Source organism: Balearica regulorum, chromosome 13 (genome assembly GCF_011004875.1).
Source record: "Balearica regulorum gibbericeps isolate bBalReg1 chromosome 13, bBalReg1.pri, whole genome shotgun sequence".
NCBI classification, from domain to species: Eukaryota; Metazoa; Chordata; class Aves; order Gruiformes; family Gruidae; genus Balearica; species Balearica regulorum.
In genome coordinates this window covers 2,601,763-2,624,173 of record NC_046196.1, presented here as the reverse complement: position 1 = coordinate 2,624,173, position 22,411 = coordinate 2,601,763, and the positions used below count along the sequence as shown (strand labels likewise).

The window sequence follows — 22,411 nt, the reverse complement described above, 5'->3', positions numbered from 1 at the left end:
CTGGAACACGGGAAGTTCCATCTCAATGTGATGAAAAACTTCTTCCCTCTGAGGGTGACTGAGCCCTGGGACAGGCTGCCCAGAGAGGTTGTGGAGTCTCCTTCTCTGGAGAGATTCCAAACCCGCCTGGATGCCATCCTGTGCGACCTGCTCTGGGTGATCCTGCTTTGGCAGGGGGTTGGACTAGATGATCCCCAGAGGTCCCTTCCAACCCCCACCGGTCTGTGATTCTGGGACTCTGTGAACGGCTGCTGTCATTGCTTTGCTGCGCTCCTGGACCTGTCTGCAGGAGGAATGAATGCCTGGAACCCCAGGGCTCGGGTGCCGGAGGATGTGGGATGAACAAGGCAACCTTTTGCAAAATAAAAGTTTTAGAGGCAAAAACCAGCAACCAGAGAGTTGTAATTCAGCTTTCTTTGTTAAAAAAACAGAACAAAACAACAACCCAAAACGCAGAACAACCCAAACATTTAACAAATTTGTTAACCACAGACATAAAAGAATCAAGAAATACTAGAAAAAATACATTGCAGGACACATCTTGTTTTACAAGGCAATTTGATTAAGTTACTACGGGCTGACCAGCACTCGGTCAGTCGTGGAATAGCTGTGTTGACAGGAACACAAACGTTGTAAATAGACAGAGCTTACTGTAGAAGTATTAAGACTAAAAGATATTTACCCCTTAAAATAAATAGAATGTCATCTACAGCAACATTTAAATTAGTAAAATATTTTTAAAGCAACCAAATATAACAAAATTGTAAATCTGATCTAGATTTTCTTCTGTATGTTAAGATCCTTTTTTTTTGTGTTTAAAAAAAAAAAACCAAAACAAAAATACAAACTTTAGAAGAAAGGTATCTCTGAAAAGTCAGATTATTCACTAGAAGTGACTTTCACCCTCCATTTGTTCTGCGGGCCAGCACAAGGTCTGAGTGCCATTTACAATTCTTCCTTTGCAAGGATTTAGGTGAGACATGGACCTCGCATTGTCCCCTGAACAAATACGGATTTTTTTTTCCCTTCGTGTGAAATTCATCCCAGCGCAGGAGACGCAGCCAGACCCCGCAGCACCACGTCCCGCCGGCTGGGATGCGGGAGAGCATCCGAGCGCATGCAGAGCCCCTTCGCTGAGATGAACGTCACCCAATGGGAATAATCTAGGTGTAGATAGAAAGTCTCTTTTAGGCCATTTAAAAATTAATTCAATATTTAAAAAAATATTTTTTTTTTCCTCATTAACACTTCAACAGCTGGAAGAAGCAACACCCCTTCTCACGCAAGGAACAGGGGACTAAAAGCAAAGAAATAATCCTCTGGACATTGGTTCCTTAGAGGCAACCTAACCCGAGCCACATTTCCTACTGCTACGTCTTGCAGGCGAGAGCATCTGCACCAAACTGGGAACTCTTGGTTCCACCAAGCCCAGCAGCATCCCATGCACACATGCACCCCCCCACCTCAGCTGCTAGTTCCAGTTCAGACCATGTAAAATGGGAAGAAACTTCTCAAGTACGGGCAAAACCAGCGTAAGGCTGACCAGCCGTAACTCCTCAAGAAGCCACCAGAAATGAGGAGCCCCTTGAGCATCCCTCAACGCTGACATCTCATGGGACGCCCTGGGATGGGCAACATCCCCGGCGGAGGCGCCGGGAGCAGATTCCCATCACCGCAGGGAGCCGGTTGCCGCAGTCCCTGGTCGGCAGCCAAGTGCTGCCGGCTCCAGCCATGCCATCCCATCCCACAGCCGGAGATGCTCACCAGGCTCCCACCGGGCCGGCACAAGGCTGCTATTCAGTCCGAGGGGAGCTGTTGAGGTCACGGTGCCTGCCGGCAGACCTCAGCACGAGCCCTGGAGGGGGGGGGACCGGAGCCGTCTCGCCCCTGGGCTGCCCTTTCCCAAGCTCCCGTCGGAAGCTTTGTTCCAGCCCTCTCTCAACGGCCGACGTCACCTTCCCCTTTGATGTCATTAGAAATGGACTTGCACAACCGGTTGATGGAAAAGCTGGCCTCCCACAAGAATAGCCCCAAACAGCCAGACTGTTGCGTAATGACAACATTCGGCTGTTTCCTTCCTTTTTTTTTTTTTTTTTAAATTTCATTTATTTATTTATTAAAATGCCCTCAGCTGAAGGCATGGGTACCTTCCCCGCGATTCCCCGCAGCTGGACCAATACTCTGCCACTGCAAACATCTCTCCATGGTTGGGAGGTCGGGGAAGAGCTCTGCTGCAACGCCGCTGCCCCTGGAGGGGGCTCTCCGGGCAGACCCACAGCGGAGGAGCCGATGGAGGACCCCAATTTATTCCCCTGCCTGAGCCACCCTCAAGGAGAGGGCTCGGAGAACTACAAAGCCGCTTCTTACGAGTTTCAATCCAGTTTGTTCAACGGTGACAGAGGCCCTTTGAACTTAGTATCCACAGAAGGTGCCGTTAAAAACAAAAGCATGTTTATCAGAACACAGTATCTGAGATGGAAAACACTGCAAATACTGCAGGAAGTTAAAAAAAAAAAAAAGAAAAGAAAAATTAAAATCCACCCAGAATGACCTAACACCCTCCCCCCCCCCCCCCATTTTTGGCCAGGAGCATGTTGCAGGGCTGGTTCCCCCTTGTCAGGAAGAAGGTTTCTCATTTGGAAAGAAGAACCCAACGCTAAGGAAGCGCCTGGCCGCTGGCTCCTGCCTGCCCCTGCCCCACCGTTTAGCAATCCCTGTGGGATGCTACTCCGTGAACATCCCTAACAACTGACTGCCTGCGGCTCTACGTACTTACACCAACCTAAGAGCAGCGATAATTGAAAGGGGAGGTTAGTACAAGGACCAAGGGGCTACTGCAGCACAGCTATCACCTGCAGAAATACACAGCCACGGCTCCACGGTTGGACTCGAAGATCTTAAAGGTCTTTTCCAGCCTAAATGATTCTCCCATTCCACCGGCATGACCGCTCCAGCTGTAGTTGCAGAATACCATCATATGAAATAGATTCACGCGGTACCTTGTTTAACTGTAGCTACTGTTTAGGAAAGCAAATTCATGGTCACCGTGGGTGTACGTGTCCTTTGCGGGAAGGGTTTATCTCCCTTGGTGGGTTGCAACAGGCACAACTGATCACGGGCTTGAAAGAGCACGAGCAAACAGAGAAACAACAGGAAAATCCCACATCGAGTGCTGGGAGCGATGAGAAATTTTCTGTGAAGTCTCTGCTGCTCCCCTCGCCCTCCGTGACAAATCTCATTCCCCGTTTGAGGAAAACGGGCAGCACGGAGGTCTTTCACGGGGACGTATTCTCTCTTTTTCCATACCAAAATCCAGCTGAACACGGGAAGCCCCGGGGCCACTCCTGGTCGCTGATCTGAGTTACGAGCCGTCGTGCTGGACAGCAGACGCTGCTAACAGCAGTTTCACCACTGCAGTGACAGTTACTTTAGTTGCGTCTTCTTTATAAAACAAAACTCAGTTTTACCCCCTTACTCATTATCTCCCTGATCTCCAGGAAAAAATAACCCACCCTCTTACGGCCGTGTCACCGAGCTCTGGTGGAGGGGAACTATGGGGGTCAGTAAATCCAGGATAAAATAAATCAGGTTTTTGAAAGATAAACTTTGAGATGTGAGCTGTGGCTGACTAAATTTGACATTTTTGTCATTCTGTGCTGGTACCTGCTTCAGTTTCTTCCTATACCTCCATTGCCATGGAGATGCTGGCAAGATCACCACGAAACATATGGTATCAATGCCAGAGCCAGCAGGTTAGTACAAGAGAAAGATTTTTAGCAGCAAGTGAAGAATCACAAAAATTCATCAAGAGCAAGCAAGCGAGTTAAGGATTTAATTAAGATCAGTTAATTAATAAAAAAATATTTCTCAGTGTGACATCTCCTCTTTAAAACCAGTGTGAAAGGTTCATCAAGAGGTCATCTTTTAGTGATGAAAGTAGATGAAAGTCATTTAAAGATGTGTCCAAACCAAGCAACCCCCACGCCTTTGGGAGATTTGGACCCATTTCTGAGCAATCTGTGGACTGGACTTGAGTGCTAATTAATGTTGGACTGAGGTGGCTGAGAGTTAAAATCCCTTTCCTTTGCACTGCAAGTAATTCTGCTGGTACATATTAGCACTGAGAGCCCCTACGCTGAACCCAGGCCCTGCAGGAAACCAGCCCTGAGACTATTACAGCCAAAAACCCCTGTAGAGCAAGTGGAAGGTGACAGACTGAGGTTCTCGCTCAATGAAACAGGTCCAGCATAAGCAGCGATTTCCCATCACTACCCTGCCAAAACATCTCAGCCTTCAGCTGGAAGAAGACTCCAAAAATTGAGTTCAGGTTTTATGGTTCACGACCTTATTAATGCAAATGCCCCTCTGCAGGCACCGGATCCGAGATGCTCCAATTCATTGCACGTAGGTCCCTGAACAGCCATGCACTGGCCATAAACTTTGGGTGCTTCTGCACTGTAGATATACCCAAACCAGCTGCAACTCTCCACGGGTCAACTTAGCCCCAGGAGACCTCAACGCTAACCGCTAACACGTGTAGAGTGGCACCTGAGTTGACTTGGGTATCTCTACACTGTGCTGCCACGGAAGCAGCAACCTGACAGCAAAGGTTTTCAGAGTGATGATTGTCTCACCTATTCCTCCTGCACTACCTCAAAGCAAAGACGCGGGGTTGGCGAAGCAATAGCAAAGAGCTGCACGTAGACACTCGCTGACGTAGGCACGGTCATTGTCACACACACTTGAACAGAGGTAGCCACCCGCTATAACACACGCTCTTTTTTTGCTAAAGAACTTCTTAAAAGGACAAAGCATGAGCTAGTACCATTGGTGTCCTTAATGCCTCTTCATCCAAAATAACTATGCTAAGAGGACAATCCAGTAGAAAGCATTAGCTCTTGGAGGATCCTGGCTTCCAAACAGCTTAGTTTACAAAAATAGAGGAGAAAAAGTAGTTCAACAACCCGAAGCACAAACACAAAGATCTGTAACAGAGATTGAAGCAGCTCACTTGTGGGGAAAAAGATGCTTTTGATTTCCAACTGACTATCGCCTGGAGCACAGAGCCATTATGAGCAAACTGTTCAAGAACTGCAGTTTTGCTGAAAAGGTGACGCTTTTGACCAAATAAAGCAACGTGTTCCTAAGAGGACAGTTGTGACTACTCGGGAACTAGAGGAATTTTGGGTGGGCTCAGGGGATGGGACTACACCACCCACAACAGCAAAACAGGATTTCACATGCGGATCGTGGTTTATGCTCAAAGACCACTCCCTGATCGGGACGATGTTGGCGGGGGCGTCTCGCCAAGCCAAAGCTGATGCTGCAGTTTTGCATGGAGGAGGACCAGGCCCCCAGTCCCTGCTCCTTGGAGCAAAACAGACCATCTACAGCAGACCAAGATTAAAGCCAGGTTCTGCCCCTTTCTACACCCCCAGAACCAGTTGGTCCCATCTCCACTGCACGTTCTAGAAGAGACACAGCACAACGAAGGGCACGGTGACAGGCAATGCACAGACAGACCCCAGGGAACAAGCCAAGGGAATCCCACCCTTATTTTTCTTTGCAAATGGTTTAGGGGCAAACACGAATCATGCCGAGGGCAACGAACAGGGACATTTGGAGAGCATGATGTTGCTCATCCCATGCTGGATGATAGCCCATCTACAGGAAAACATGGAGTGAGCAAGCCAAGGACTTGGCCTTCTGCTAATTGCAATTCCCTGGGTTTATCAGGACGAACTCTACCCTCAGGCCCACACCTGCCCCGGTGCTAAGTCACAGCCCACGGGATGGGCTGGGTGAAGAGCATCCCGGAGGACTGGCTGACTAGCAGGGAGATGGCTTGGCTCAGAGAGTTGAGAGCCAGGCAGTGGTAGAGGACCCCGAGTGCTCCTCAGGAATGCAATGAAAGTCAGATGAGGTCTCCCCACGTCATTTCTCTGATACTAATTCTGCTCTGCCTTGTCTCACCTAAGTCACTGCCAGTGGACAGAGTCCAAAGCGTCCAGCAGCACGTATTTTGGTATGAGTTTGTGTGTGTGTGTGAGCATGTGAGCCAACATCAGCCAACCTTTGCTACCCAACCACCCCGCCTTGACCAGGTAGGGCAGGAGGGCCAGGCTCAGGACCACCCTGCAGCTCCGTGACAGCCCCAGCCCCAGGCACGTTTGTACAGCCGGAACACTCAAACCGGGCTCATGAGCAGATCCGCTGCTGTCTGGGGGATCCCAGACCCCAAGTGAGCCTACACAGAGCTGAAGTACAGCCCTCAGTATCACACGCACACACACACACACAGAGATGCTGATCGGACTCGCTGCTGCCGGATGGGCAGGACCCTTTTGAAGCTGCCGGCAGGAATTCCTCCTCCTGGCCCACGTTCGTACCAAGAACTTCTCATCGCAGGGTTGCTCATCTGCCAGGCTAAAGGGTGGCGATGGAGGGGCTGGAGGGGGCAAGGCAGAGCCGGGGGCATGGTGTCAGACACGAAGCAGCTCTGACGGGGCGCTCCAGTGCCTAGGTTTCGTTTACGAGGGATCAGAAGTGTTTTCTCCTTGTGTCGTCTTAAAATAAAATTGTGCGTTTCCTCGAGCCGACTGTCTCTGCTTTTCCTGCTTATGATTCTTGCGGAACCACTTCCATCAGTTTCTGGCACAGGACTGTTGCGGAGACTACGGGGAAGAAAGTAAAGTACTGGTCAGAAATCGCACGCAGACGGTCCAACGTCGGTTCACGACACCCTGCCTCAAAAGGGCCGACCCATTGCCTCCCCACTGCGGTTCTGAGCAAGATTAGTCCAAATACAATTTAAGAGTTGAAAGCAAATGAGCAGCGGGCTACTCTCTACCCCTGCCCAGAACTTAAACGTGTACCACTGGGAGCTGTGCTCCTGCAGCAGGGATGCTGTACTGCCCCGAGAAAGGCTCCAGAACTTCTTGACGCCAGTTTTAACTGCACAGTGATACGGTCACTAGGTTTGGATGCCAGAACTGCAAGCAGCCAAATCTGAGTCAGGCACAATAGCAGGAACGGGCACAGAAAATATGAGCCGATGCTTTTACTTCCAGTTTTGAAAACCTCGGCTGTATGTGCACGCAGCTTCTTTAAAGACTCAGACAGACTTTAAAGACCCAGGACAAAACCAACTCAGCGTACTGAAGCCAAGGCAGAGCCCGCTCCCTTGCACAGAGCGGGTGAAGGGATTTCAGATGCAAGTTTGCACAGGAAAGGTGCTAAACTGACCCAACTTCATTTTGCCAGCCGTTAGTTTTGGTGGCAGTATCCAAACACGCCTGTGCTTTTCTGCTGCTTGGAGATGACAAGATAGTCTTGCCAGGTAAAGCTAATACTAATTCTAAATACACACAAAGTCAAACTCAGATCAGTTGGAGCTGGTCAAATTATCTGCAATATATGAATATACACATGTGTTTAAAGTTCACATGTTTCTAACTGGACATTTGCAGGATTATCATTCTGTGTTCCCAGAATATTTTCTATATTCTCCTTACAAGCCTTTGGTGGTGGAAAACAATTAATATGGTAATTTGCCACCCAGGCACTGCAAAAATGGCTTTTCCAGGAACTGAGCCTAATACTCAGAATAAAAAAGGGAGTGTGACAAGAGAGACAGACAGACAGAGGGTAAAAAAAAAAAAAAAAAAAAAAAAGAATAACAAGTGCTGAGCACTCTTGAAAGCCTTTTTCTTCTTCATAAAAAGCATCCAGCCAAGGCTGGGCATTTCTACTTGTCTGTTTTTCTAGGTCAGCCTGTTGTAGGAGCTGGGAGACAGATGGTAGAGTTTAGTTACTTGGACAACACGGATTGACTTTCTTGATTCAGTTGTTCAGACAGAGGTTAGATGTGCCAAGCGCAGCCTCTCCATCCCTTCAAAACACACCGTGCTGTAGTGTCAGCTGTTGGAAACCCTTATACAAATATACCTTAAAAATAAACCTCGTAAGAGAAAACATCCAGGGGATTTTCCACTCCCTCTACTCTGCTGCCACATTTTGATGCCAAGGAGAGCTTTGACCGGATCAGAAATGTTAGCACTGGCTAGGCGATGGATTGGGACTCATTACGAATTTTCAGCAGTCAAATTGAGACCAACTGTGCTCAGAACGTTATGCTGTTACTTCTTTTCCCTTCCTACGCCGCTAGAAAGGGATTCTCTGCTGACAAAAGGCTTGACCCTGTGCTTTTACAGGAGGCAGAAGAAAGGCAGCAACGAGCTCAGCAAATTACACTCCAGCGCGTAACAACCACCTGTTTGCCAAGATAAAAAAAACCCCACGTGATATTTGGTCCAAACTTTGCAATTATTGCCAGTCAGGGTGCGTTTTGGGTGCTTGGTAAGAAGGTAATCGTCAGGTTAAAACTTGTTAAAGAAGAATTGATCAGAGCCAAGACATTGGAAGCCTCCACTACACAAAGGAGAGCCAGTGCTACTAGTTGTAGCGTGCTCACTGGGAAGCTGCTATTGTTGGAGCAAAAGCCAAGGCTGCACCCTTGCGCATCACTGGAAATACTTACAGATGCCCTGGAGAACCCACTTGGGCTTGTTTTGCCACCAGACCCCGAAGAAGTAAACAGGAATCCCACTGAAGATGATTGCAAAGCCAATCGCACATTCCTTCGGCGTCATCCAGAAGGAAACGGCAATGAGAAACAAGCAGGCCAGGATGAAGAAAACGGGCAGGCAGATGTTCACCTAAACAAGGACCCAAACCCAGGTTAGAAGTTGTATCAGGGAACAGGGTACGCATCCCGGTGAAGTTTCTCCGGCTGTACAGCCCAGGGAGGAAAGGAGTTCACGTTCCCTAAGTGGACGGTGTTCCTGCCTGTCCCAGTGCTCTGAACAAGGGGACCGTGACCTTGAACTGCCACGGGGAAGGTATTGAGTTAGGCGGTGCTCTTCAGCAATCCTGGAGAAAACAGACGTAGGCTCACACCTCCTCACACATACATTTGCAACCAGCAAAACAAAGCACGGAGATGTGGCTTGCCATGAGCCTTTCTCAGCACTCTTTTTTGGACCCCAATTCCGCACTTGAATGATTCCTTATAAAAACCACCTGTACCAAGTGCATCACATCCAGCAGCAAGCCCAGCACAAGCCGTAGCAGCTTCACGGCAGTTTCCCAGGGGACTCGGCTACACTGCTCTGAGCAGGGCACCCTCTGAGAGCAGCTCGGTTTTTAGAAGAAAAACCAAAAAACAAAGCAAACACCCCGGCAAAGTGTTACTTTGGGCAAGGTCTGTGGGTCTGTTTGTCTTTGGCTGCCTGTTGCCTGGCAGAGACCTGAGCGTGCTGGGGGACGAGTGAGAAACACGCCTTTAAGGAAGGCAGACATGCTTGTGGCTGACATGATCTTGGCCTCCTCCCAGATGGGACACGGTACTGCCAAGCTGGCCAAGGACAAAGAGAACAAAGTTCTCATCTCTGCAGGCGTGGGTTTGTCTGCTTTATTAAAAAACTATTTTAAGTGAATTCCATGACAGTACAGAGTGTTTCACTGAGAGCCACAGCCTGTGTTTGTCCTGGGAATATGTTAGTCACCGAGAGCTACCCCACCAGAACACGGCCGCATCCCCGACACCCAGATCCTCCTTCGCTCCGATGTCCCCGTGGCCACGGCAGCTCTGCACCCTCCCGCACCGATTCACATTCGGCAGGGGACACCTGCGTCAGTGCAACACAACATTTCCCCCGCACGCTTGCAGTCCCGGTCCCTCTTCCGTACAGGACAAGCAGCCGCGCTTGCTGAACCTTCCCCGGTGCTGAGAAGGGACTTGTGGAGGACCCACCACGCAATCACCGCACTGTTCTCACCTTGATGGGCCTTTCCAGCTCCGGCCTCTTGTAACGCAGCCACATCATGCCGATGATGGCCAGAGCCACGCACAGCCAGTTGAAGAAGCTGAAGAAGTTGATGACTGAGAAGATGTTGTTGGAGAAGGCATAGAGCAGGGTCATGACGCACTGCATCCAGAAACCAAAAACCGTTAGCAGAGGGAGTAGGCAAAACCACGGGTATTACAACACTAAATACAGGTATTTTAGAACAACCATCTGCCAGGAAAAGAATCGCGTTGATTATTTTTTATTTAAGCTATTTTCAATTGGTGCCTGGAGCGATTTCAAACCAGAAGTGAACTATGAGGATATGATGATGAGGAGAAGGGTCTGTCCTCTCAGCAGGTGCATGCAGGAACGGCTGTGTCTGGAGGTGGTGCCCAAGTTGCCCCCCTCCAACCACCCCCAACCTGTTTCTCAATACCCGGTCGATGCTCATCACCACAGACCCAGGTCCTTACCGTAAAGATGAGGGACGGCACGGGAGTGAGAAGCCTGGGGTGAATCATGGACAGGATTGAAGGCAAGTGTCCTTCTCGGGATCCCACGAAGAACAGCCTGAGGTGGGACAGACAGAGCAGTTACCACCTCTGCAACCTTCAGCCCAGGGCTGGGGTTTGTCTTCAGCACAAAACGAGCGGGGAGAGCCCAAGCTCAGCCTAGACAGGGCTGAGGCAGCAAGACTGAGGGGCCCAGGCTCCACGCAGGTTTGCCACCTCAGCGGTGCCTTGCACGAAGCCGGCTGTGCCCTTTTGCTAGTCACTGGTTCGGGAGTGGGGGCCTCCAGGATCAGACCCCAGTGCGGGGTGTTCTGCACATACATACACGGTAGGGAGTCCCTGTCTTAGAAGGAAGGCTGGAGACAGACAAAGAATGCAAGAAAAGATGTATTTATATTTATATCCTCCTTTCCAGAGAGAGCAACTGAGTGACTCTCCTAAGAGAACCCGGGAGATGTCTGTCAGAGCTGGAACCACCTCAGTCCCCGTCCTGCTCCGTCCTTTCTCCCCTTTCTGGAGGGATTGCTGCCCTGAAGTTTCATAACTTTCTGCTTTTCATTAAAGCCACTTTCTCAGGCAACATCACTGAGCCCCAAGTCTGTGTCTGTTTATGTTCTAATAACTTCAACAGGACTTTGCCTGAGGAACGGAAGACTAAGACTACTGCAAGGGTTTCCTTTAAACTGGATATGGTTTTAAGGTCTTAATTTTTTTTTTCCCCCCTGCATTCCCCACATGGCCTCCAGACCCTTTATTTACACTTTGTGTCTACCCACAGCCACTCTTTGGAGGACAACTCCAAACGAAGAGGCATTAAGCACGCCTTGTAAACAAAACCCACAAAATCGAGCAAGAAACCTACCGGGAAGAAGTGAAGAGAGACCCATTAACGGATCCAAAACACGATAAGCCAACAAAGACGGGTATGATCCAGGACATAACGCCAAGGTGATAGTTCCCAAAATCCTAAACGGGGGCAACAAGCCAGACATTTCACATCCAGAATATCCAAAAGAACTCACAGCTGCCTACAAAGACTTAATATTTGTAGAAATCTGAACAAACGACATGGCTTAGTGCTGAAGCTGTTAGGGCGTTTTCCATATTGCCATGTGCTGCTGTTCCTTCCTGAAAAAGCATATTGTGGAATTTAAAAAAAAAAAAAAAAAAAAAAAAAATCAGCAGAAAGCCCTTCCCTCTGAGTCAGGACACAACATTTATCAGAACGGCTATCCAAAAGTTCAAGACCAAATGGAAACTGTGAGGAGATTCAGATGGGCAGGATCGCCAATTGGGCACAGCCCCTTAGAAACGCGGTGACCGGGAGCTGTAGTTTTCTATCGCAAACTGACCCCGCGCTGCTTCACTGCGGGTTTATGCCAACGCTGTTATAGTGATTTCAAGACTTGCGAAGGCACGACCAGAGCAACGCAACGCAGGCTGGCATCTCCCGTAGCTCAGCGCTGCGTACGTCCCGGCTACTCACTTCTAAAGCAACCAGGATTTCTGACCGCAATGGCATTTTAATTAATAGAAGTATTATTTTTCTCTCTTAATTAAAACAAGGAAGATACAGAGAGAGAACAATCTAGTTCAGTATTGACTGAATGACCTTTTCCAATAAACGTCACGCTCTGGTAACCGATGGTAAGTCACGAGGCCAGCAGCAACCTCGCATATTTATGAATTAAGAGCGGCGTTAACTGTCTGCCCACCCTTACTACCGTCTGCGATTAATCCCACTCGGTGTCACGCTGTTCTTCCCTGCTCCTGTCACAGTTGTTCTTTATCTCCTGTCAAACACCAGCTTTTTTTTTTTTTTTTTGTAAGCAGCCCCGATCAGCACGGAACAAACTAGGAGATGCACGTGGAGATTTTAAGTCTGATTTAACCAGCCCTGGAAAATAGATGAGTCACGTCAGAAATGCACCTATCTTACCACAGCCACGGCTTCGGACGTCAGCATCTGGTCCGTCGACAGGGTGGTGAAGTAAGCCAAGTTTGTCAGCACATAAACCAAAGTGACTACAGGTAGTGAGATGATGATAGCCAGAGGCAGGTTTCTAGGAAGAAAATATAAATTGTATTGGAGCGCTGAGGTTCAGAGAAGAGAGCTGCTGATGCCAGGGTTCTGTGGCTCACGCTGCAGCCCTCCTGCGCTCACGGAAAGCTGGCTTGAGCCGTTCCGCTCTTCTTTGGCTCTTCAGCATGTCCAGTTTCCCGGCCACACGCCGCTCCCCTTCGAGAGGAGAAGCTGCCCGCACGGGAACAGCCTGGAGGCTGGCCGACGTAGAGCGAAGGATTATGGCAGAAAGGACTTCTTGCAGGGAGAGGCTCTGGCTGGCGGGGCAAGCAGTAATCCAAGATCACTGCAGAGGTAATTAATTAAAAATAACGCCCCGCATCTCTTGCTAGCCAGCAGCATCAGCACGTGCGTTCTCGTCTGCGCAAAGGAGAAGCGTTTGTGCTGGTGGGTTTCTTGGGGGAGATGGAAAGGTCAGAATTTAGCGGGCACTTTTTAGGCTCTAGCTCTGTACAGCTGGCTGGACTGATGAAACCCAAAGAACACGAGTTCAGACACAGTCTGAGTGGGGCTGTAAAGACGAGGCTGTGTTGGGACAAATTCGCCTTTCCAAATAGTCTAACTTCATTTGCGAACGGAAATTGAAAAAAAGAAACCCTGCTTGATGCCATGTATAATTGGTTTAGCGGAGCTCAAAGCCCCCGGAGGAGAGAGTCAAATACCACGGCTGCATTCAGAAGACAAGAAAATAATTGCAATCTGCAAAATTATTTTTTTAAATTGTGTTTGTCAAGGAAAGGGCGTATCAAATCTTACGCTTCCCAGCAGGCACTAATCACTGCTGGGGTCAGCCAGGAATGGGTTCTTGCACAAGTGACCCTGAATTTCATACCGACAGCGCCTCATTGGCACCTTCCCTATGAGCAAAAATGATTTATCAGCCCGGTCCTGCCATGGCGTGGCCCACTCTCATCTCGCCAGGTCCCCGGCATAACCCCGCAAGGCACGAGCGCTGCAGAAAGCAGCTCGAGAGAACGGGAAGAGCACATGGCCAACGTATGTACGCGCAAATAGTCCTGCGGGAGTTTATACAAGACAGTCATAAAGTGCTTCTTCCTCGCCTGTAATTCAGGGAGGTGCCATGCCAAGGAAACAGGACTTTCCAACATCACTGATAATATTAGCAGCACAGGAAAGCAGCGTAAGCAGCAGCCCTTCTCGTACAGAGATTATTCTTCTCCTTCCCCTATTCCAGGGAGGAACAATTTAATTTACCTCGTTTTTTATTTCCTAGAAAAAGCCTTTGGCTTCTGGGCTGATTAGCAACCCCTGTTACACGCACGAGGAAGGGGCTTCCCGAGAAGGAGGAGTTTCCCCCCAGGGAAGTCATCACAGGACATACACCTACCTGTAGGGATTTATCATCTCTTCTGTAACAAAATTCAAGTAATTCCTGTAATTGAAAAAAGAACAGCGGTTAATTCTGGTTAGTCCATGGAATAAAATGATTGAGCTCCTTGTGCTTGCGAGCGCTCCAAGGGCTGGATGAAGAAGCTCCCCAGGAGCTTCAGTTTGGTGCTCGGAGTAATCCGTTGGCACGCAACGCACCTCTGCCAGCTCAGCCCACCCTGTTGCTTTCTGTTACCACCACCTAGGAGCTGCACCAAGCAACCCGGCATCTGCCGCCTCTTCGAAATCCCATGATCACCACCAATTCTTTGCGTTTCTATGTCCCGGCTGGAAACGGGGCCTGAAGTATGACCATTAACGCTACCAGACAAACCCAAAGCAGCTGCCTCATCGCCCTGGTTATAAGAATGATGGAAAGTCCTGGACCGCGCTCTTCCTCCAAACACAACCTGGGGACAAAGGAATGTACTTAGCATTGAAAAGAGATACAGGGCTGCATCTTACCATCCTCCGTAGGCAAAGAGGCCACTGTACAACGCTAGCACAATATTCCCCACGCCTACTTTTGTGCCTTCAAAGGAGTGCTCGGGAGTCAGGTTTGTCACATCACCTGCAGAAAACAAAACCAAGAAAGGATCGATGCAGATGGACTGTGAAGCCCAAGGGCCCTTGTGGGTGTTGAAACAGAAAAACCTGGAGGCAAAAGCTGCTCTTAGGACACTTAATTATCACGCCGATGCGTTTTGGGTTATGCTGGAGAGGATGCGCACGTACTTCTATTGGGCTGATTCCTCCAGTTTTACAGAGCTTAATTCACCCGGAGCAATGCACCAAATAATCGGCCCCAAATATACTTGTCTCAAGCAACTGGCCATTACTGAGTCCTCTAAACTTTCTCACATTGCAACGCGCTGTCACCGAGGTCATCTCCCAGATATCTTCTCCCTACGAAGAAAACATTCTGGGGACCTTCCTGCTGGAAGAGGCTATGCAAACAGATAATGTCGCATTGTCCTCTCGATTGAAAGCTGCTTTCATTCGATAAAACCCCAGGATTTCCTCCACTTCCACCAGCCACCCAATAAAGCAGAAACCCAGGATTTCCTCTAGTCCCACCAGCCACCTGATAAAGCAGAGGGTTGTGGCAAACCCTTTGATTGTGGGAAGTCAGGTTCTTTGGGACTTGAATGTCAGAAGTTAGCTACTTTAGGACATGAATATCAAAAGTTCCTGTTATGTATCTGCTTTTGAAATAAAAAGCCATAAATAGACAACTCGATTGTACCTTTGGTAAGAACTGTCCCGGAGCAGCTAAAGGTTTATTTATTTTGCTTTAAAATGCTCTGCAGTTGTTTTGTTCCCTGCCTTTTGATGTGGAGCCTGGGTGCAGGCCTGGGATGGCGAAGCCACGCTCCCCTCCCCGGACCCCAGCGCTCCCCTCGGCGAGGACGGAAGCGGGGAGCGAGGCAGGGTTCAGCGGGGCACGTTTGCATCCAGGGAGCACAGTCGAAGCCCATGTGATTCCTCTTAGGGCACAGATCTTTGCTGATCGCTGGAGCAACTGCATCACATGGCAGTCAGCAGGGCCTGGAGCTTAACCCTTCATCTCTGAGCATGAGGCACCCAGGACGTGCATCTGGGGAAAGGAGAGGGATGCTACATCTTGTCTTTCACCCTCTCTACCTGACCCTCCAGCTCCATCCCCATCCATTCCATCCCGGGCACCGCTCCCCTTCGCCTCCTTCCTCCCTCCTGCTGAGTCTTAACCAGGGCAAAAAGATATTCCCTAGCGTGGCGTGCAAAATGCTCTCTGTTCACAAAACTACCCAGGAAACCAGCATCCCTCTGCCATCTTCCCTGCCCGGTTGCTATAACCCTGCAAGGGGATGCTGTGGGCGTGAGCTGCAAAATTGCCGGGGCCACAGCAGCAGCTCGTGCACTGGGCAGTCATGTCTGGGAACCACCAGTTGTGCAAGGCTCCACTTGTCCAGATCCCACTGCAGAATGCAGTTCTCCACTGGTGTTGCCTCGTCCCTCTCTCCCAGCACCTCCTTGCCAGGAAGATCTCTTCTGAATCGACCCTGGGACGTGCTGGCTGCATTTAATGCCCCTTTAGCCAGTGAATCTCCTTAGCAAAATGACCAATTGGTTTTAAAAAGTGAGGTTAGAACATGTACATCAGAGTGTAACAGAAAAGCCAGGAAATACAGAGACACTTATATAATGCTGTGAGTTTAACCTTAATTCCTGGCTTATAGGTTCAGTCATATAATCTTAATTTAGCGTTAATGCCCCGGCCTGGCTGTGAACAATAAGGCTGAGCAGGAGGTGGGTGTGCACGGTATCACATTCTGCTCGATCCCTCAGGCTCAGCTTTCCTGAGTTTTATTTTCTGCCCCTCCTGAATAATTACCAGTCTGGTTCTTTCCAGGTCTTTTGTTATGGGAATAAGACACACTTTTTGTTAAGAGTGACTGTAATTAGCTACTGGAACCGCACACAGACGACCAGGAGAGCAGGAGAGTTCTCAGGCATTTCAAACACCCCTCGGGACGTCTCTTCTCAAAGGTCTGCTCTTGCTCTGCCAGTAGCCCAGCTCCCACCCGGGGCCGAGGGACCACCACCGTCTCCACGAGGGACCACCACCGTCTCCACGAGGGACCACCACCGTCTCCACGGCAGGAGGATGCTCTGATCCCAGAGGAGCCGGGGCACAAGCAGCATCACGCCGCAGATTCACGCCTCCATTTCTTGTCCACAACTGGACACCAGCTTCCACCAAAACCCTCTTTCTGTTTGTCACAGGCAAAAAGCTCACAGGGCAAGTGTTCCTTTTTCTGAGGCATCTGCAGGTTTTGCTCTGTGCCTTCCCAAACCTCACACAGAAACCGTGTGCTGGTGCCGCCGAGGAAGGGCTGAGCTCGCCCAGCTGGCCGGGAGGGGAGGAGAACCTCAGTGGTCCCCAGCCCAAAACCACGTGTCTGGATGCAAGATGTGCCACCCACTTGGGAACCACGGGCATCTTCAGCCTCTGGGCAAGGAAGGGTCCAAGCCCAATTTGGTGGCTTCCTGGGCTGTACAGACACGTTGGCCGTGCGTCAGGACTGCTGCCCTCCAGGAGATACAAGCAAAGGGGAGGGAAAGGGAAAGCACCGCTACGGGAGCGGCACCGAGGCAAAGAAATTAAACCAGAGCCTGGCATTTCATTACACCGTGGGTGGGCGGGGGTGACGGGTGGTTCATAACTAATTACTCGCACACCTCTTCCTCGCACCCGCCGCGGCACGCACCTAACCCACCTCTTTGAAGCACCGAAATGCAGCTACCGGCAAAGGAGCGGCAAGTCAGCATGGAGGCAGCCAGGAGAGCAGACTGGTTAGGAAGGAAAGAGCTTTTTGTTCCTCCTCGACTCTTGAGGAGCTGACACCTCGCTGCCCTCTCCCTGCCTCACCTTGCAAGTTGTAGCTCTCCAAAAACTTGCAGAAAACGCTCCCATGGTAAGGCAGAGATAGCAATGTGTCAGAACACAATTAAATAACCAGAGGAGCTGAGATCTATCTCTTCGCGCTCCAAGGGGACAAGCTCGTATTCTCAGGTGCCCACAGGATGCCCCATCGCCATCACCACAAAGCTCTGTCCCACCCTGCCAGCCAGCGGAACGAGAATAATTTGTACCCGCCAGCGGTACCTTCACTGGCACCGCATTATATGTCTTGGGGCAAAAAAGCCAAGCTCCAGCAGAGAAGCTGGGAAGGTATCCCAGATGTCTTCCAACACGGAGGTGTGAACCTCTGCTCCAGACACTCTGCATCTTTCAAGCCTGAGCGTGCAATTCAAGCCTCCGGACCCTGGAAGCTTGAATTGCAGATTTTGGATCAAATCAAGGGTTACAAATCTGCAGGTGAGGCTGCCAAGCATGGCCTCGACTGCTCCCACGAGCATCCCGGGCGAAGGCGTGCTCTGCCCACCCTCCCGGCTGCCCCCGTGCTCCCCAGCCCACGCTGCTCTCCAGGCAACGTCCTGCCTGTGCCCGGCACCCCGGCGATCTGAAACCTGGTTTGAACTGGCTGTTCAACTGCACTCTGCTCTACAATTAACCAAATTAAGGTAACAAGCTCTGACATAAACCCCATTTGCCGGTCTTGCCAGCTGCCAAGACTCTGGTAATTGCACCGGCAAGCGATGGGTCACCTGGGGCCTTTCTGCGGGAGGGACCTATTTCGGGTCCATGCGCTGCATGTTCAGACCCTTTCTTTGAAAATGTTCATTTGCTCCCCAGTCATGTCCATTCCGGTTTGAATAGTACAGCAATCTTCTCTTGCAGAAAGCATTTAATGATAATTAAGTATTTTTAACTTGCCTAAACAGGGAGGAGAGGGAACACAGCCATCTCGAGAGCTCAGCAAGAGAAGGGGGGGGCCCTCAGCGCGTCTCGCTCGTGGAGGAAACCCAGCCAGGGAGAAATGTGTTGTATATACGAAAAACCCCAGAGGAGAAGATCCATTCAGCCGTTGAGCCATTTCCTGACAAAAAGCAGCGAGTTCATTTGACTGAGTCAGAAAAACAAGACGGCAAGAAACACGCAGAGGCCAGGGTTAGGAGAGCATCTCTTCGGCAGCTCGGTGGCCACAGAAGCCGCCTGCTCCCCTCTGATCGCTGCCGCTCTGCAGACAGCTTTGCATTAAGCAGTTTTGAACAATCACTATTAAACTTGGTCCCGTAGCAGAACAGTTTATGGATCTCACAGACACCTCCAGAAACCTTGGACCAGCAGAGAGAGCATCCGAGGAGGAGCCGGAGCTCCTGGGTTCTGTCCCTGGTTCTCGCCCCCAGCTGTGGACAGGCTATGACACTTCCCCTCATTTCAACAACTTCCTTCTGGTTTATGGAAAAGTTCCCCTTCTCCTCCCAGTGCTGGGAAGTTTCGTCAATATTATTTCTCCTCCAGGGTGAGCCCAAGGGGCTCCCGGATTCACTCCACCCCACACACCACTCAAGCTTCACAACTCCTCCTTTTGCAACGGTCCACCAGGACACTAGTCATTACCTTTCCCCACCTCCTGCGCATCCTGCTGATCCCACCAAAAAACCTTTCACCCTCCTCCTCCTCCTCCTAAGCAAACACCTCTCGATTTTCACAACCTCCGCGTCTCATCACATTTGCTGATGAGAAACAAAGCAGCGGACCCAGAAGCTGCGGCACGAGCCCCGGAGCGATGCACAGCACGCAAAACTCCGTGCCTCCTCCGGAAGCCAGAAAGCGGAGAGGCAGTTCGGAGATCCTGGATGAAGAGGGTCCCTTTGAGCCTTAGCACAGCACGGAAAGGTGCTTCCTAGCTGCCCCCTTGTCTGCCCCTATCTGGGCAGATTAACAGCGAGGTGCAAACCCTGAACAAACCACCCAGTGGGTTTCCAGCCACTTCCATAAGCTTGGTTTGTTGGTTTTTTTCCTTCTCATATCTGCACAACAGAATCAGTCCACATCCAGAGAAACTTGCGATCGAGAATAACAAACAAGAACGAGCCACCTGAGGAGGCTCCGGAGGGGCTAACCAGAGCCAACCAGCTTGACGTGCGGGAAAGCCAAGAACATTTGGGGAGGGCAGATCCTCCTGCTCGTCACCCACGCCTCCGGCACCACAGGCAGGGCCGTTAGTGCCAGCGGAAGGCTGCGGGAAAGGATCAATGTAAAATGCAAGCAAAAGCACACGCAGACACAGAGCTATCGACTGCACCATACACCTCAGGCACGAACGACTGCCTCTCCTGCAACCGAAGACTTCAGAGAGGCCGAGGAGATCCAGACAGAGATGCAAAGAAACAAATACCAAAGTATTAACTGCTCTCTAGTTAAACGTGCCTGCGTTGCTGGGGTAGCTGCACTTGGAAAAACGAGAAGCTGACAGAGCCTCTCATGTCAGCTGCCTTAAAACCCTCTCGGCCCACGACCGCGGTGAGCAGGGTCCCCTGTGGCCAGTCCGAGGCGCGTTCCTCAGCCTCCAACGCGAGGCACCTACCTTGGTCCAGCTCCGCAGTTCATTCACGATACCGAAAACGAGCAATGTGCTACAATCCCCAGCTCCTTCCATGAAGCAGCTTTTCAGACGTCAGGGCACGCTTCCACCCCGAAGGATTAACGCAGCTACGAGCCTCCATACGCAATGTCAAACAAACAAGAGGTCACAGCGTCAGCAAAGGCCAAGCTGCCAGGGTGTGCGTACAGAGCCGCTCCAACTCACAGCGATCATAACAAGCGGCACAGGTCACCCACCCACTGCTTCTGTATTTATTTTTGTTGTTGCTGTTGTTGTTACTAAATGCATTTTATTTATTTTTGGACAGGCAACTTTGCACTTGTAAAACGCAAAAGCCCCATCAGGCTGAATTCTATCCTTGAATCAATAATTGCCAAAATTTTTCTGGGCAGAGAGGGCAAGAAAAAAATTGTCTGAGCAGAAACGAACCGCTGCTCACCCCAAACCAGCGCGGGCAAGCCGCACAACACGCTAACCTGCCGTGCCCACCTGGCCCAGCATTTGCATCCACCTTTGGCTGGAAACAAAATCAAAGATTAGAGTGAGAGGCGCATAAAACATAATTGCGTTGTATCGACCCTCCAGCGTTAAGACGGATGATTAATCTCCAACATGTGGTTGATGTGATTTAGAGGTGCAGGATGCTGGCACCTTTCCCAGCTTCCTCGTTCGTGCTCTCCGTCGGTACACTCTTCCACTCTCCGCGTGCCCCGTGAACAAGAGGGGGAGTACGAGAAGCACAATAGCCTCCCTTCAAAGCTTGCTGCTGGAAAATCATGTTCTAGTGGCATTTCTGAATGCCAGCGGAACAAGAAACAGCACGGGCAGCTGCAGGGCACGCTTTTCTTGCAATCTTTTCTGCACGAGCCTCAGCCCCAACTTGCAGGGACACACTGAAAAGCTTGAAGGACATTTATTATCCATAGGCTTTGCCTCCTGCCTGCCAAAGAGGACCTCCAGTGCGAGTTAGTCATGGGCTGGCTGAGTGAACACCCATCTGGTTTGGCTTCGGGCTCCAAACTCATCTCGGACACCTACAGCTCCACCATCAGTAGATTCTCGTGTCCTAGGTCATGTCCCAGAGCCAGCTCCTTGGGTGAGCTGGTCCCTCTGGGCACAGACACCGCTGCAACGGCTATCCCGCTGCGTACGATGACCCACGGGGTGCGCAAAGACGTTGCTGCACCTACCCTCAGTTAGAAAAAGAGCCAGTCACGACTGATGTGGCGGGAAATAAAAAATAAATAAAAATCAATTGAAAAGAAACTCCTAAACATCGATTCTCAGGTTCACCCTATGGACACAAGAGGTTATGAGGCCAGATCAAAGAAAAACTTGTGGCAGATTTCTCAAGCTGTACTAAATGGTTATCCATCTCCAGACGGCCAAGCGTGATTAAGCCTAAGTACAAACCCAAGATAATTCAGACAACGACCACTCCTGTTTCCTTTTAGTATCCGTGTGCCATCGCGCTCTGAGACCTGAGGGAGCCTGAGATTTTAATTACCAGCCACGAAACCAAGTTTTCCCGCCACGTGAGCAGCACCCCGCACGGGCAGCTGCATCCTCGCCTTCGCTGCTGGCAGAGCTCATCGGCTCAGCCCCGGGTCTCACCGCCGACCCGGCTCAAGGGGCTTTTTTGGGACATTCAACTGATGCTGCCACTGGCAGCAGAGAAGAAAATCTGGGAGGAAAGGAAGAATGAGTAAACTTTCCCTCCCTCAGGTCTTTCTCAATCACAGGCTTTTTCAGGAAAAAAAAAAAAAAAAAAGGCAAAGAAAAGAGTTTCAACAGGGAACTAGTAATATAACTCTTGCACAGAAAGGGAGAGATCAAATGGGCATTTTCTAGCAAAAGGCAAAGGGATTCGATAAATGAAAGCAGCACCCAGCTGTGCATGCTGCCTCGCACCTGGGGCCCTCAGACGGTATTTTTAGGAGGCTTCACAGACATGAGAAGCACCCAGTAACGACTGAAGGTTTAAATCTTCATTTTGGTACTTTCAGAAACCCTCCCACGTTGAGTTCAGAAGTTGCCAGCCACAACTACCCCTCTCAATGCCTTTGCACAAAGAGCAAATGATACTGGGGTGGGGGGTGCCAGTGCTGGCTGATACCGTACACATCTATTTCAAGAAAAAAAAAACCCCAAAACCAAAGATTAAAACCAAAACTCTCTGCCTAGTCTAAGTTCTCCATAGCAAACATCTGGAGTTAAAAACCTCCCTCCTTTGTCCTTACTTCACCCCGTGCTAATTCAGCAGATGCAAGTCTGCAGGTCTCTGACAAGCCCGATGAAGGGAGTTAGGGAGAATAACGCTGCTGCCATCAAACAGGCGCTCGAGGCACCGCCGGCGAGAAATTTAAATCAGAAATCAGGCATTAAGAGGGGAAAAAGGACACTAAGTTCAATAAAAATAATTCAATAAAAGGAGTGCTAAATTCTATTTCCCTAAGTCCCAAATGTCCAATTCTTTTTTTTTTTTTTTTTTAAAGCAGAACTGCTGGCGAGGAATCGCAGCAAGGGCTGGAGCTCAGCACTGCGGCACTCCCCGAACGCGCAGCAGCCAGGAACGGCACC

At 50.1% G+C, this 22,411-nt stretch overlaps 1 protein-coding gene across 1 annotated transcript in view; it reads right to left on the bottom strand.

Annotated features, from left to right (window-relative positions):
- Positions 1–382: 382 nt before the first annotated feature.
- SLC7A5 (solute carrier family 7 member 5) overlaps positions 383–22,411 on the bottom strand; it is a 40,082-nt gene continuing 18,053 nt past the window's right edge. Inside the window, exons 3-10 of the mRNA XM_010304039.2 lie at positions 14,301–14,406; positions 13,795–13,839; positions 12,303–12,426; positions 11,226–11,329; positions 10,325–10,421; positions 9,840–9,989; positions 8,540–8,717; positions 383–6,674 (exon numbers count right to left, since the gene is read on the bottom strand). Coding sequence (XP_010302341.2) covers positions 6,619–6,674; positions 8,540–8,717; positions 9,840–9,989; positions 10,325–10,421; positions 11,226–11,329; positions 12,303–12,426; positions 13,795–13,839; positions 14,301–14,406 — 860 coding nt within the window. The 3' untranslated portion in view covers positions 383–6,618. The remainder of the gene's footprint in view (positions 6,675–8,539; positions 8,718–9,839; positions 9,990–10,324; positions 10,422–11,225; positions 11,330–12,302; positions 12,427–13,794; positions 13,840–14,300; positions 14,407–22,411) is intronic.